The sequence below is a fragment of the Hippocampus comes genome, unplaced genomic scaffold (genome assembly GCF_001891065.2).
Source record: "Hippocampus comes isolate QL1 unplaced genomic scaffold, H_comes_QL1_v1.1 scaffold14, whole genome shotgun sequence".
NCBI lineage: Eukaryota > Metazoa > Chordata > Actinopteri > Syngnathiformes > Syngnathidae > Hippocampus > Hippocampus comes.
In genome coordinates, this window is record NW_017805839.1 from 640,421 (window position 1) to 656,347 (window position 15,927).

The 15,927-nt window shown below is 41.7% G+C and overlaps 2 protein-coding genes across 4 annotated transcripts; both read right to left on the reverse strand.

Moving 5' to 3' along the window:
- Positions 1 to 670: 670 nt before the first annotated feature.
- On the reverse strand, positions 671 to 11,129 carry zmynd12 (zinc finger, MYND-type containing 12). 3 transcript variants are annotated; one of them, XM_019887947.1, is made up of 8 exons: positions 10,785 to 11,129; positions 7,452 to 7,581; positions 4,026 to 4,197; positions 3,783 to 3,952; positions 3,587 to 3,709; positions 3,404 to 3,497; positions 2,582 to 2,744; positions 671 to 1,043 (listed from the first exon to the last, which is right to left on the reverse strand). In XM_019887947.1, exons 1-8 carry the CDS (start codon positions 10,922 to 10,924, stop codon positions 1,001 to 1,003), a joined length of 1,035 nt encoding a protein of 344 aa, XP_019743506.1. In that variant the 5' UTR covers positions 10,925 to 11,129; the 3' UTR covers positions 671 to 1,000. The 3 variants fall into 3 exon arrangements, with proteins under 3 accessions (XP_019743506.1, XP_019743505.1, XP_019743507.1); XM_019887946.1 differs by having other exon boundaries at positions 2,599 to 2,744; positions 10,785 to 11,126; XM_019887948.1 differs by lacking the exon at positions 2,582 to 2,744.
- A 1,514-nt stretch (positions 11,130 to 12,643) lies between these two features.
- Positions 12,644 to 15,620, reverse strand: emp3b (epithelial membrane protein 3b (MAM blood group)). The gene is made up of 5 exons (XM_019887965.1): positions 15,521 to 15,620; positions 14,614 to 14,702; positions 14,440 to 14,542; positions 14,220 to 14,360; positions 12,644 to 13,178 (listed from the first exon to the last, which is right to left on the reverse strand). The coding sequence occupies exons 2-5, from the start codon at positions 14,689 to 14,691 to the stop codon at positions 13,003 to 13,005; spliced, it is 498 nt and encodes a 165-aa protein (XP_019743524.1). The 5' UTR covers positions 14,692 to 14,702; positions 15,521 to 15,620; the 3' UTR covers positions 12,644 to 13,002.
- Positions 15,621 to 15,927: the final 307 nt, after the last annotated feature.

A 15,927-nucleotide genomic window follows, 5' to 3' on the forward strand; every position in this document is an offset into this window, starting at 1 on the left:
ATAGTGTTAAAACACAATTATTTCCAAATATTAAAATGCCTGCTGAAAATATGCAGTGTTGATGTACACCTTTTATTTCAATATTCACATATTGTTTTTGTGTTTTTCTGTTAAGTGTTGTGTTCATTATTGACTCTATGTTAACTGTTTTGTAAAGTGCTTTGCTACAGCTGCAGCTGTTGTGAAAGCGCTATATAAATCAGGATGTATTGTATTATATTATATAAAAAGTACCGTATGTGATTCATGATCACTTCAGGTACAGTACCTTGAGACCTGTCGGTTTCATCCAAGAGATTTTCTATTGAACTTCATATTGATCAGAAGTACATTTTTGTTGTTAGAAATGCATATTGGTCAAGCTCCTCCTCTTTTTAAAAATGTATATAAATTAACTACAAGCTACATGCACACATTAACACGATTTAGCAAGCTGACTGTATAAATTGATTTCAAATTCCCGAATTAGATATTTCACAATGACACAGTGGACGTGTTTAGTTTGACATCCAATGACACATCTATATTGTGATGAACATAAATCAAACATTAAGTGTACATATTTATTCTGTAACCATCAAACTGCAGAAAAAGACAATGCTTGGCACTAAAATGGGATGTTTACCCCAAAATGACAAGGTGGACAACAATTTCAGTGACATGAGCAAAATGCTCATTATGATCAATACAAATAAAATACACATGCTAAAAATGCCTGCTTTTTTTGGTACAGTGAAACTACTCAGTTTGAATCCTCCTGAAGTCAATAATAAATGAATAACAAATGAATGCCAAAATCAAGACAAGATAAAGATTAACTGACTACCAGTTTTGGGAGAAAAAAAAATACCTCGAAATGAATGCGGCAAATATCACGGGACTCTTGAAAATGTCAATTCTCAGTGGGACTGTTGTAGATCCTAGGTAGAAGTCAGCTGCGAGTCTTTACTCAGCAGCTGCAGCAGAGCCCGGATGGGCTCTGTCAGGTCATGGTTTGGTATCAGCTGGCTCGCTTCCAGCGCCATTTGTCCAAATCCCAGAGCCTGTGACACACACACACACACACACACACACAGCAGAAACACAGAGAAAAGCAGCAGCAGCTGTGACTGTAGAAAGGGGAAAGCTGATTTACGTAACATTACAGCAATCTGATTTTAATCAGCCCGGTTTTTACCCTTCAGATGACACGTCCTACTAAGCTATCTATTTTTTTAACCATTTTATTTGTTATGCGAATTACAATCCCTCAAGGGGAAATTAACTAACTGTACATGACTACTGTACATGTTGTGTGGCAAATCACACAGAAGTGGATGAATAGATAGATGCATGCATGCTAGCTAGCTAGCTAGACAGTTAGCTAGCTAGCTAGGTAACTAGCTAGCTAGATAGCTAGATGGATAGATAAGAGTCTGTGGGGCATTCAGTGTCCAGTAAAAATTGGGAGTTTTATTTTCAATCCCGGTGCATCACTTTTCGCTAGATAATCCTTTTCAAATGACAGCTCCTGCGCCGCAGCCCACAAATGGAGACAAAATGTGACCATGGAGTCCAAAGTCCCGCTAGGACCAAAGTTGTCATCACACATTATAACTTGGAAAGGAGAAAAGTGGTCATTACAGCACAGTAGCACGCCCCCTGTTTTTTTCCAAAGTAGATCAGTGGACACGTGCAATGAGAGGCACTTAAAAGGCAGACTGAGGCCCGTGGCACACTCTTATATTCAGCTATTTCTTCAATTGTGTTTTTAATGATCTTTCACAACCTCGTTCAACATTCTATTAGTGTGGGTCACCCCCTCATCCCTGTACACACCGCCAAAGCAAAGCAGCTACTGGTAGCAATGAAGAATTCTTGGGATTTTTAAAGTTGGAAATATTCCATGGGATACAATGTGACATAATGCAAATTAATGGGGATTTAATGTGACATAATGCAATCATAATGTGACATCATGCAAATTAATGTGAACAACCACATTTAGCAGACAATTTCCTTCCTGACTCACTGGATACCAAGAGTAAATCGGTACACCGACACAATCTAATGTAAGCCGATACAAAAGCTAATGTGATCTCAGTTCATTAGAATAGTGTGGATCAGATTTATTTCAGCTGTTGAGTTCAAGAAATGTATTTGTTTATGATTCTCGCTTGGAGTTCCCTAAACATTAGGTCATTCAACTTTCTCGAATTCATGTCATGTTTTCTTGACCTCATTAGACTTGCATCTATGTCAATAAGGAACTCCATCAAAAGGAAATGGGCTGTCCCCCCCCCAAAAAAAAAACAAATTAATAAAAAGAAATATTAGAAGCAGCTCTCTTCACCACACTGATGAAAATAATGTAAAATCTATCAATGAGCTGTATCTACACACAAGAGAGCCGGCTTGTTTTCAAAGACGTGGAACCCAGTGGGCATGTCACGGTGTCGCTTCCACTAAATCCCTGCTTCATCTTGAAAGCTTTCACAATCACAGATAATCTCACTCACAGACGGATGACTAAAGGAAGTACGCCGAGGGGGTAAATAGGGCACTGTGTCACCGAGTTAGTCGTATGTTGACTTCCGCTGACCTTGGCAGGTGACTCACCCTGGTAACATCACCACCCAGGTAGGAGAGCATGGCTAGTGAATGGGCCACCAAAGCCACCTGAGCCGGTTCCTTTCGAGTTTCGTCCTGCTCAAACTCTAAAATGGACCTGAGTATCTTGCCCACTTCCACTTGCTGACCTTTATCTGGTTAAAGGGTGATAAAGACACACTTTAGCATTGTAAGACATGCTGAAGTATTGTTGCGCACCATGCGAGAGAGAGAGAGGGAGAGAGGGAGAGAGAGAGAGAACTGTTTGGGAAATCCTGCTCGAGTGTGAAGCATCCACAGGCAAATTGCATGCCAGCTGACAAGCTGAGTGTCATATCCTATGTAGGACAGCAGCTGTGAAAGAGGCTCGTCGTGCGGATGCCGCGCAGGCAAATATGCGTCAGCGGCGGTCTCTTAGCATGCGTGCTGTAAAGCTGAGCTTTAGCCTTCCGGTTGCACAGCAAGTCAGCTCAGCTAAATTTAGCCCCCCGTTGACCTTCTTTTTCAGTGATACGTCAACGAAGCCGTTTCATCACGAGGAGTGTCGTTCTTGTGATGTCATCTGCCGAATTTGACTGTTGAATGGTTGCATTACAGTTGAAATGTTGAATGTTGACTTGCAAATATTCGTTGCCAGTGTAATGTGTAGGGATTGGAATCAGACGAGAAAATTGAATGTATAAAAAAAAAAAAAATCATAACAAATAATAGAGTTTTCCTGTTTCAGAGGGGTGGGTTGCAGTGGCATTTAAAGACACTAGTAAAAAAAAAAAAAAAAATGTTATCTTGATTCATATCAGCATCGTTGACGCACCAAAGGCGGGCTCCGTTGTATCAGGATTCTTTTGTAAATTTTGAATGTGGCTCTGCAGGAGTTTGGCCAGGTGAGAGTGCCAGGTCTCTGCCACCTTAGGAGAAATATTTGGGTTCAACTGTCGGGAAAATGAACAATATTTGATGACTCTGGTAAAAGCATCAGTGTTGGTTGACATTTCACCTCTTTGTACAAGGAATGAACAATAGCGGGCTCGCCCTGTTTGACAAACACATCGGCCATGAGGAAGTAACCCCCACATGTCACAGTGCTATCCAGACCATACTCCTCACTCGCAAAATATATCTGAAAACATATCAGACAAAAAGCCTTATTAGAAATGCCCATCAAATGAGTTTCGTCGTGACGGCGCACGCACATCGTTTGCAAAGTGAAAAAGCGCCGCCTCAAAGTGACCCGTGGCTGTATGGAGACAGCCCATGCTCCTGTGTAGCCGATGGTGGACCGCATAGCCACATTCGGGACTCTTCAACACTGCCCACTCCGCTTGGGACATCAGCTCGGCCACCAGGGCCAGATTACCCATGCCTGTGTGATACAATCACACAAATGCAAATGTGCCGCAAAAGAGATGGTGAAGAGCAGGTGCGTCATTCCTCACCCATGTTGGCATCGGCCAGCAACAGGTAAGCTGGCACCAGCTGGACCGTGTTGGGTCCGTACACGTCGACGGAGCAGCGCAGGCAGGCCTGGGCGGCTGGCACGGCCTCTTCATGCTTCCCCTCTGAGAGCTTGCTCTCCGCCACCAACCTGCAAATCTCGATCAGCTCTTTCTGCACAAGGAGATACAATTCAATTCATCCAGTCGTCAAAGCGTTTTTTTTTTTTTTGTTTTTTGTTTTGGTTTGTTTTTTTAATAGTGCTGGTCCTCATTTGGTTATTCCAGGTGATTTTGGGCGAGAGGCATTGTACACCTTTGATTGGTCACCAGACACTCACAATGCACACACAGTGTAGCCGAACAAGCATTTGAGGTACTCTAATTCAGGGGTCCCCAACCTTTTTTGCCCCACGGACCGGTTTAAGTCAGACAATATTTTCAGGGACCGGCATTTAAGGTGTGGCGGATTAATACAACAAAATAAAATGGTATGAGCTGCATGAAAACTGTGGTGTTTTCGAAATATAATAATAAACACAAGGAGCGTCTAATCTGGTCGCAACACTCTTATCGCTCTGGTAATGTTTAATGCCTTCAAAATACGATACAACGCAAATTCAAAGTGCATGAAAATGACGACTCACCACAGCCCCGAGCTTGATTTTCTGCAATCAGACAGTCCCATCTCGGGGTAATAGGAGACAATGACACCTCAAGTGTGTGGTTTATGTCCAGTCTACTTCGGTAATTTTGTTTTAGTCGCGTACTTTTAAGGCCGCCGTCATTTGCGATCTCCAAGCAGCTTTTTTACTCATTTTGCGGGCTTCAGCGTTTTGTTTATGAGCGTCATCGGTCACGTGACCGAGAAGTGTGCCTTGACGTGAGTCAAGCGTGACACAGACGGATGTAACAGAGAATCCGGTAATTTTTCAAAATAAAACATATTTCGTATTCCGAAATAAATAAAACGGAAATAAGGCAAGTTCTTTCTGTGCGGCCCGGTACCAAATGCCCTGCGGACCGGTACCGGTCCGCGGACCGGCGGTTGGGGACCCCTGCTCTAATTGACCCCAATGGATAATTTAGCCGCTGAAAACTAGACTAGGTTAACTTAATTTTTGGGGGTATTTTGCATGTACAAGTAACCGTAATTGATTTGAAGTTTTTGGGCTGCATCAAAATCTGCGGTGTTAAAAACTTGGTGATTTGGAAGGCAACGATTGCTTCTTCTAGATACTTATTTTAAAACAGGTTTTGTGGTTTTATTCTTGATTCCAAACACTTGTCAAATCTATGAATATTTTTTGAAAGATGAATGTCATTCACTAATAGTAACAATGGCACCCAAGCTAAGGCACCATTTATTTTCTTAGTCTTCAATCAATCGCCGGACTTCTTTTTCTGGCATGTTTTCGTAGGTGGCAGCTTTTAAAAACAGATCCAAAGGCAAAACAGTGACCACATTATTAAAGTAGTGCATGGGAACAATTGTGGTGAGTTTATTTACAGTTTCTGTTGTAGATTATTCCAGGAAGATGCTGCCGAAAAACAGAAAGCAGTTTTGCCAAATTCAGCGTTACTCCAAAGAACTCTAATTGAATGAACAAGAAAGGTACAACAGTTGAAGACCGAGAGACACAACTCAACTTCAGCTCTGGCGGTTTAGAAGTTAGTCGTGAAAGGAGCAAACACTGGGCAGGCAGCTGCCATAAATTTTACTGTCACCGTTTTACAAGGCTCTTTCTTTATCGCTCGTTGCAAAGCTTGCAGAGTAAGCAACATGCCCGCAGAAAATTGATGAACTTTAGCGTAAGGTTGATACCTGAATGTGAAAGAAATTTATAAGGCAAGCAGATTATTTCCAATGTATTGAAATCCTGTTTTCTTTTTAGAGAAACAAAAACACAAGAGTACAGTACAATTATAGACTGACAAAGCAACCATAAAGTATGTGTTCTAATTTTGCCTGCAGAGACAATCCACTAAAAAAAAATAAATTAAAAAAAAAAGCTATTTTTGAACCAAAATGAGAAATTGTAAACTGGATTAATTTGGTTTTCCGACAGAAAATTGAGCTGGTTCACTGTGTTTAGCCGACAAGTCCCAAATTCAACCACGGGAAAAAGGGGGTGTATCGGAGGAAACGATGATTTAACATTCATTCATTTTCCGAACCGCTTGATCCTCACTAGGGTCGCGGGGGGAGCTGGAGCCTATCCCAGTCGTCTCCGGGCAGTAGGCGGGGGACACCCTGAATTGGTTGCCAGCCAATCGCAGGGCACACAGAGACGAACAACCATCCATGCTCACACTCACACCTACGGACAATTTAGAGTGTTCAATCAGCCTACCATGCATGTTTTTGGAATGTGGGAGGAAACCGGAGTACCCGGAGAAAACCCACGCAGGCCCGGGGAGAACATGCAAACTCCACACAGGGAGGCCGGAGCTGGATTCGAACCCGGCACCTCTGCACTGTGAAGTCGACGTGCTAACCACTGGACTACCGGGCCGCCGATGATTTAACACTGCGGTCAAAATTGAAGTCAAGCCAGCCGCGACAGCAAGTGTTCGTACTCTGCATTACGGTAACCTGCCGCCAGCGAGCGGCGTCGGCCACCTTCAAAATAAAAGCTTCCCAACTGATGCGTGCACGTCAGTGGTTTGGATTTAAAATAATGTTATTCAATCATTTCTTAGCGGTCAAGCAGCGATGAGTTTATCCAGGGAGAGTGAAAACTGTCTCAGAATAGTACCAAGAAGCGTTCTGAAGTGGACGTAGAAAATAAAGTCAATGTTAACTCAACCCAACTCAACTCAACTGTATTTATAGAGCACTTTCAAACAGCCAACTCGACATAATTGACGAAAATGTTACAAGATTTTTTTTTATTAATCAGTGATTTGGGCAATTACCAATACTATTCATTTAGTGTGTGATATTTGATAATACTACTTATCAATCCCAATAATAACTACAAAATCAGGCATTTGTTATAGACACAGTTAAGTTATAACTGTGTGAATGTTCACCATGTTAACATGTATCGTAAAAGAGTTCGTAAATGTTTTATGAAGGCAAGAGTTTGAGTTTGGAGCAGATAAATAATTTTCTCGATGTAATATTTTTTTTTCCAAGTTCTACAGTAATTCATAACTATTTTATGATGTCATTATTAGTCTGTCTAGCTCCAGCTGGAGTGTGTGTGTGTGTGTGTGTGTGTGTGTGTGTGTGTGTGTGTGTGTGTGTGTGTGCGCGCGCATGCTTTAAAGTCTTTTTTTTTTTTTTTAAAGTACTGCAGCTCATAGAGAAAAACAGGAAACTAATTTCTGGCAGGAAATGCTATACCTCTCATGGCCTAGGAATGTAATAGGCTACTTTACTTGCCGTCAGAAGTCATTCCAGGGTGCATTTTATGGACTTACCGTTTTGAGTAGATTTTCAATGCGGCCGGCACGCTGCATACTAAATAACGACGGGGTGCGAATGGGGATGAGCAACTGGCAAATCCTCTTGTGGATGCCGATCCAGTCAGAATGCTGGTGCTCCGCATCGCTGCCGGGTGAAAGAAAAGCAGGGGAGAAGACCCGCAGGTTAAGGTTTTTCCAGCATGACTCAAGGATCATCTTAAAAGCTGAATTTCCAGTTGGAGTTGTTGTTGTTTTACAAACCACCATGCCTGAGGAAAAACAACCTAACGTAATCAGAAGGCGTAACCGACAAGGTGTCAATCATTTTCCTCTGATCACCAGCACATCATCTGCACACCCGTAGCCTCTAATTCTCTTCAAACGAAGTGATACCAGGTGCAGTCTGACCTGATCACTGCTGTGTCCATCGAAAGGAGATTCCCCCTACATCCCCCAGGCGTTTTATTAATAACATATTTTTGTCAGATTAACCCAAGGATCAAGAATTACAGGACACTTTACACACCCTATTTCTCAATGAAATGAACCAATATTTTAATCCTGTGTCATCCAAGCAAGCAAAAGTACAAAATTTGCTCTCATGACAACCGGGGTGGAGCTTGGAGATAGGACACGCAAGCTAATACAGAGTGCAGACCAAGCTGTTCACAAAACGATGCAGCTGCAATGTTGCTAACTTACGACTGTACACGTTTTCGGAAATGGGCTGAGAACAACACATTAGCTTAGCTATTTAATTTCACACTTGATGGGAGACCCAACTATTTGTACACGACTTATTAAAAAGTCAATTTTGCATATGTATCTTCAAGAGTCCCTAGGTATGAGTCACAAAGTCATTTTCAGATGTATCATCATACTAAATTGTATGCTTTTTCCAAACGGCTGCTGTAATTTTCTTCAGGCTGCTGCAACCAGTCTTGCTTGGCGTCTTGTGTTTCTTTCCACATGGGCTGCGGTTTCTGGCAGACAGAAGAAGAAGCCTCCAGGCAAAAAATATTTTGGCCACGTCGCAACGCAAAGTAACTCTTTATCTGCCCAAACAAAGATAATCAGTTATACTGTGACTCAAACAATTCTTAATAGGGTCGAACTGCGATCCAAAACTGAGAATTAGCTCAAAGAGTTCACCTTTCAAGGTAATCAGACGATGGGAAATGTCAAAATGTGGCAGCACAGTTGTAAACCACAACAAACTACTATTACAACAGGAAATACTGATCACCCATAACAGTCCTATAGTCAAAACTGAATACTATCTTTGCAAAAGCAGCATTTGTTGACATCGCGCCCAAGACCGTGCAGGTGTCATCCATCTGTGATACTGCTGTACTTCATCAGCATAGAACCTTCATTTGGTTCAAAAAATAGGGACTGAAAGTTTAGGAAACGGACAAGCTGGAGGCACATGTCACATGAAAAAGTAATTGCAGCTCTGAAATTTCCAAGCTAAATATAAAAAAAAACAATGCTTAACTATAAAGCATTTCATCGCTGTCCACTGTGTGCGTTTGAGTGTGGCGGAGTGACCTCACTAAACTGTGCTCGCGTTCTCACACACACACACACACACACACACACACACACACACACACACACACACACACACACACGCATACAAACATTTAAGGCATGTTTTAAATTATAGATTATAAGTATTCACAAAAGGCGGCCCGGTGGTCCAATGGTTAGCGCGTCGACCTCACAGTGCAGAGGTCGTGGGTTCGATCCCGGCTCCGGCCTTCCCGTGTGGAGTTTGCATGTTCTCCTTGTGCCTGCGTGGGTTTTCTCCGGGTACTCCGGCTTCCTCCCACATTCCAAAAACATGCATGGCAGGCTGATTGAACACTCCAAATTGTCCCTCGGTGTTAGCGCAGATGGTTGTTTACCGATGTGTGCCCTGCGATTGGCTGCCAACCAGTTCAGGGTGTCCCCCGCCTACTACCCGAAGAAGGCTGGGATAGGCTCCAGCACACCCCGCGACCCTTGTGAGGATGAAGCGGATCATAAAATGGATGGGTGGATGGATGGAAGTATTCACAAACAGACTGACAGCATCCTGCCCACTGGTTCTGATGACTCTGGTGACCTCCAGCCAAGTATTCTTGACATTAGTAATAAATCATTTTTCAAATCCCTGGACTTTACTTGAGTGTTTTCTGATGACTTTACATTTGAAAATCTGAGATGTGTACAGCACATTCGACTCCTCACTTCTACAAATCTTTATTTTTCATGTACCCACACAGACATGAAATGTGACCTCTGCGTTTGACTCAACATGGCAGTCGACACAGGAGCACAAACTGTTTGTGGCACACAATAAGTACAAGTATTGAACTTGGAATACAGGTGGGAGTAAGAGCGACCTTGCCCATTGAAGGGTTAAGTTTGCCCCGTGGAGGGTATCACAACAACTGACGATGTGTAGCCTGGGGTGGGGAACGATTAAAAAAAGAGAGGTCATTTGAGTTTTTATAAATTCCTCTACAGGGCCACAGTAACGCTTCGAAAGGAATATGATGCAATAATGGAACGAATTACGATTATGTCTTGGTTCGAAGATGAAATGTTTTGAGCTTTTCATAACACTTGTAGAATTGAAATATTGTGAAAGTCTGACCAACTACAAAAGCGACCCCCTTTTCGGATTTACTGTGACCTCACATTGGTTGACATGCTCAAATTTATTTTTTATTGGTCAAACTATTTCCTTCGGCTGTGTTGTCGACCAGCAGAAATCGCAACCAGGCAAGCAGTCACATGAATCACAAAAAAAAGTGCTAATTTAATTTCCAGTTGTTTTCTGGCAGTGACAGTCACATGACGTGAGGATATCTACGTGGACAACACTGCCACCTAGCGTCAAAATCTTGGTTCGCCTCCTGTAGTCAGTCTTGTAACGTCACCGAGTACATTGCTTATTTAATGCACTGAAGGAAAAAAATCCCGGATCTCTCAATCATGTTGTTAATTATATATTTTTTAAAAAAACGTTACCTTTTATCCCACTATAGTTTCTAATTAAAATGTTTTACTTTTACTCCGGTGGACGTCTCTTTCCATGTTCGTTACCCGTTACTTATTTTACAATTCGAAGCCTGAGCTGGAAGCAAACAGCAGAACAATCATACCATTGAAGTACTATTGATACCCAAGTACAGCAGATGATACTTTTAGTCAAGTAGTATTCTACAACGTGACTTCAACCAAAGGAATTGTCTGTCAAGATTCTTGTATTCAAGTACTGTATCGCCTTCGGACACTTTTTCACGACTGCCTGTGCTGTATTCGAATTGTGATGATGTCAGGAGATGCTGGTCTTACCAGTAGTAGGTGACTCGACACCTGGCGCACTGCAAATATGCTCGTTTCTGACACAGTTCGCACACCTTTTCGGTTCCTTTGGGCAAGGCGAGGGGGATGATCTCGGTCGACGGTAGGACGTCTTGCACTTTGGACTCCATGATTTGTTTGGGACCCCAACAACACGGCGCACTCCGAACGTTTGGAGATCCCCGAGTTCAAACCAAATTTTCAAAAATGAATTATAGAAATGAAATGTTAGATTTTTTTTTTTTGTTTTGTTTTTTTATGATGCGAGTTTGTTTCAGTGTGTCTGTTTCAGCGAATGCACAACGCTCTCACGCGTGTGACGTCATAACACGACGCGGGTTCTTTGTTGTGTATTTGAACAGGCCACCAGTGGGCGCATTGACCGTGGTCGTCATGGTAACGATCAACACTCCCCCAACACACTTTCGAATGTCACTGGCTGCCTGAACATTTCTCTCAATACAACATTTCTCTTTTTTCTTCCAACGACTTCTACTACTACGGTTGCCTGTGCTACTGGTGTACTACTACTGCGAGTTTTTTTTTAAATTCTTGTTGTATTGCAACCGCTACTATTACTATCTACTGCTACTGCTACTACTACTACTAATTATAATACAACCGTAAACCCAAATAAACGTCCTGTCTTATCACATAATATTAGGCGTTGGGCGGAAGCGTCCTAGCTCCAAAATCATCACTTTTGTAAGTCGAGGGGTTCGTAGGTTTTAGATGGATTTGCTCTACGTTTAGAATGGACAAAAAGCAGAGGACGACTTCGTTTGAACACAGCTCTTCTCTTTTTTTTTATTTTCCCAACGGCTGCCTCCTAACTCTCCAACGAACACTCCCCCTTCCGGTAACGACCCCTCCTTCCTGCTTTTCTTCACCAATCACATGTAAGCAACATAAGAATATTTCAGGAAGTATTAAACAGAATATAATTAAAGTAACTAACATAAAAGAATATAATGCTTCAATATAAAATGACAATAATTAACAATTCAACAAAAGCTTACACTTTCAAGAGCCCCAAAACAGCAACACATTGCGTCGTCAAAAAGATTTTTAACACTTTAAGTTATTGAATTTGTAAAAATAACATCCAAACGTGTGGATTGACCAATGCTATAGATTTGTAAAAAAAATGAAATCAAAAAATTTGCAAGTCCCTAATGGTGTAGACCAGGGGTGTCGAACTGATTTTAGTCGCGCGCCAATTTGGAGTTACGTCTTCCCTCGGGGGGGCGTTATGACAGTGAAACCCAAAAAATTATCACACAATAAATTAATAGATTACTAGTTTTGAAATCAGTCAAGTCGATTCAAATAGTTTGTTCAATTATTGTTCAAGTGAGGGTAAACAGGGTAACAAAATTATTGCCAAATCTCAATGTTGTTTATTACACATGACAATTTGACATTTTGGTACCAATCTTAGCAAGTTGACACACGTGATTTGCTTTCATGGGCCACCTAAATTGACCAGACGGCCCGGGTCTGGCCCCCAGGCCTTGAGTTTGACACGTGGTGGAGACGTACTCACGCCGGACATGTGAGCGGGCAGCGTGGAATCAGTTTCCATTCAGTGGCGGTGTCAAATTGTCACAGAAGGTTACGGCTCGATGCCAGAAATATACACAAAAATTAGCTGAATAACTAGTTTTGAAATCAGAAGCCAGTAAAAACTGTTCAATATTGTTACCTTGTCCCTACCTTATGGATCACCACAAGTTATTATAATGTGTTGCAGTTCTTGTGATTACATCAAAATGTGGTTTGTGACCTTATTTTATATTTATTTCAGACATTTTTTTTAGGATGTAATTGGTAACACAAGCTTATACATATTTTCTTTGAATGACATTTATTACTACATTAACAATTCTACAGGTACAAAAATAAATATCTGCATGCATCTTTCTAAAGTGTGTGCTACATACTAGATTTTTGCAAATTGCTATCTGTGCATCAACGGAAATCATTCATGGAAAAAAAAAGCATTTCAAGCCTTAGCTTTAATCATGACAAAATGTAATGTAACAAAATCGACTCTTTGGGTAATAATTGTATTTACGTAGCAGAAACAAAATTCCATTTACCAAAGCACAAAAAGCAAAAACTTTGAATTGAATTGAATACAAATGAACATTTGTGACCAATCTATCTACATTTTCCATTTTCGTTGACAGTGTGTTGCTTTGCGTGTTCACTCTTTCTTGCGCAAGTGGACATAAATGATGCCACTGCACAGCAGGAGAGGCACACACACCCAGGCTAGGATGAAGCAGTAGCCAAAGTGTCCTGAAGTCACTTCTCTGCTGTCTTGAAGGATTTCCTTGTTGTGTAATGTGTAGATTAGTACAGCAGACAAGGCTGTCAGTCCTGAATGAAGACAAACAGCAAATTATGTTTCTTTTGGGCTTCAAACTTTCAAAAGAAGTGAGCTAAGAAGTGAGCTATGAGCATTTTTTGGTCCATTTTTGCATATTCACAGGACTCATACGTTTGTCTCCTTGTCCGAGAGGAGGGGTGTCAAACACATCGTTGTCGCTGTCTTTGATTTGCTTTCACGGGCCACATAAAATGAAGTGGCAGGCCAGGGCCTTGAGTTTGACACAGGTCGTAGAGGGTTAACCAGATTGATTTTGAACTTGGGCCGTACAACTCAAGACCTGGGACGACAACAGGGGAAAAAAAATCTGGAGTTTTGGAAATCCTGAATAACAAGAGTGGGCCATCAAATTTTAAGTTTCACTTCATAAGATGCTCCCCAAATTTCTCAAACTTTACTTGTAGATTGATTTTCATGTCTTGAAGCCACTGAATGAAAATATTTTTGGTATACGGCACATACAGTGCTATCTAGTGGTCATGAGAAATGTCATCGTTTACATTTTAATCTACTGCTCAGCAGAGATGGCCACTTTACTCTATTTTTGCCAGTCCGTCCTCCGTCTTCCGTCCGCGACCGGGGTACCATTCCGTCATTGTCCCTTCATCCTTATTCATATAATAATCGTCCACCGCCCCTGCCCATCTGAGTCCTTTTAAAGCTCCAGCCCCAGTCCTGCTCCTCAACCCCTGAAAAAAAAAGGTGTGCCTGCATAATGCCATGGGTGAGAGGCATGGAGGGGGTCTGTGGGGGTGGGGGGTACCTTACAGACAAGACAGCACTTACTTTGCTCCATACATTTGCGTAACACTGCCGATCCTGTCTTGAATGGCGACAACCGCAAGCAAGTATTATCATAGACAACATTTACATTACATATACAAAGACGCCTTCTTGAGCACTGGGGTCAGTGGTTGCTGTTTTCACGCAAATATTTCTCATTGCTGTCCACTTGGTGCATGTGGCTCACGGCAGCATTCGAAATGGATGCCTGTTTTGTCCAAAGAAATAAGTAATCCTTGTACATTTACCTGCAAACACTTGACACAGTCCAGTAAAGTAAAAAAGTCCGCCCTTGGACATGGTGAAAAGTTGACCCAGGAAGATCAGGAAGGAAACTGAGGAGAAGACCACTGAGAGCACCATCAAAACCTGAACTGCGTGAAGCCACTCTGAGAGACACAAACATTTTTTTTCCCTCAAAATGTTTTTTTTTTTAATTAACAAGGTCAAGAAAATAGGTGTAGTTACCACTTTCTTTGGAGGATGCGCACAACCAAGTTCCTGAAAAGTTGTCATACCTACAGTTGTACCACAGATCCGAATTCTCCATCCCGTCCCACACCCACCAGGACTTTGAATGAAAAGATTGGGTGGGTTTTTACAAAACTTAGTTCATCAAAACACATTGCCACTGCGCCATACCTTCTCCATGGTAGAGATGAACAGCATGGCCAAGGTGATGAGATGCAGCAGAGTCACAAACATGAGTAGGAAGGCCATTTTGTTTTCGTCTGAAAACAGCATAGTTTTAACGATGACAACCAGAGAAATGCATTCGGCATGCTACTCGGCATGCACATGTGTGACCAAGTTCGTGTGCCTGTTAGTTCTGCAGTGAATGTCAGTGGTTGGGGACTTTCCTGTTTTGGAAAAAAAAACATAAACTGGAAACTGTGAAGAGATGAACGTCGAGATGTTTTGCGGGGCCATGTAGGAAACAGTGCAATCACTCTTTGCTGTGATTTCAATCTGAGTTGAGTATGAGTTGGCCAACCTGTGGTGGAGCCATAGAACTCTAAATGAGGCCAAAATATTTACCCAGTTCACCCCTCTGTGTGCACTGACAGTATATTTGGGCTTGATTAAAACCTGGACATGGATAACTTTAATTTTATTTGCAAAAAAAAAAAAAAGGCTGAGAAAATACAAGAAAAAAAATTCAGACTGGATTAAACTGTTTCTGCAGATCTTTATCATAGGAGAGGCCCCTCTGAGTGGGTGGTGGGAGAAATTATGTCATTACACTAATTTCATCCATCAAAGGAGAAGGAATGGAAGGTAATAATTTGTCTAAAATGGACAGAAACAGTGTAATGTCATGAAACAGGCTTTATTGTAAAAAATAAAACTACAGGAAACCTAAATGAATGTTAAAAGTTGATTTAAGGTGAAACACACGTCATTGGGATTTTAATGACATAGCTTTTTACTATAAAAGTCGTGCCCATAAAATTAAATTTTTTTTAAACTCAGTGTGCCATCAAGTTATACAAACAACATTTTATAAAAAAGGTCTAAAAAGATCTAGTGAAAAAATGTCCCTCCTTACCCGAATTATTGCTCTTGCTCTGAACCAGACCTCAGGATCAGCTTCTGTGCAGTGATTTTGTGTCCAGTAGGTGGTCCTCTCTTTTCTGGTCTTGCCACGCCCCTTTTCTCTTCCCACTCACTCCATCCAAACTTTCCAAGGCAAACGCCCATTTCCTCTGTGCACAACAGAGCTCCATTTTTCTACGCCTCGATATACACCACAGGACATCTACACCTCCCTGTGAAAAAAAAAAAAACTCCAGCTGGACACACCCGTTGGTAGCAACGAGAAATGACACAAAAACACAAGAGTTGATTTTTAACAGTCTCCAGTGTGGATGGTCAATCAACTGTATGATCTGCGACAACTTGTTAGACCATTGGTTGTCCGCCTACCTCACTCGATCTACCCACATTTTGCCTTTA

Bases quoted from the DNA above. Each gene is read 5' to 3' on its own strand.
- emp3b (XM_019887965.1), bottom strand. From the start codon at position 14,691: ATGGCCTTCCTACTCATGTTTGTGACTCTGCTGCATCTCATCACCTTG. The intron at 14,543-14,613 runs GTATGGCGCAGT...TTTCATTCAAAG, and splicing joins TCATCTCTACCATGGAGAAG to TCCTGGTGGGTGTGGGACGG. The intron at 13,179-14,219 runs GTAAATGTACAA...GTCTTCATTCAG, and splicing joins ACTGTGTCAAGTGTTTGCAG to GACTGACAGCCTTGTCTGCT.
- zmynd12 (XM_019887946.1), bottom strand. From the start codon at position 10,924: ATGGAGTCCAAAGTGCAAGACGTCCTACCGTCGACCGAGATCATCCCC. The intron at 7,582-10,784 runs GTAAGACCAGCA...TTCACCCGGCAG, and splicing joins TGTCGAGTCACCTACTACTG to CGATGCGGAGCACCAGCATT. The intron at 3,498-3,586 runs GTGAAATGTCAA...ATTTCTCCTAAG, and splicing joins TTCATTCCTTGTACAAAGAG to GTGGCAGAGACCTGGCACTC.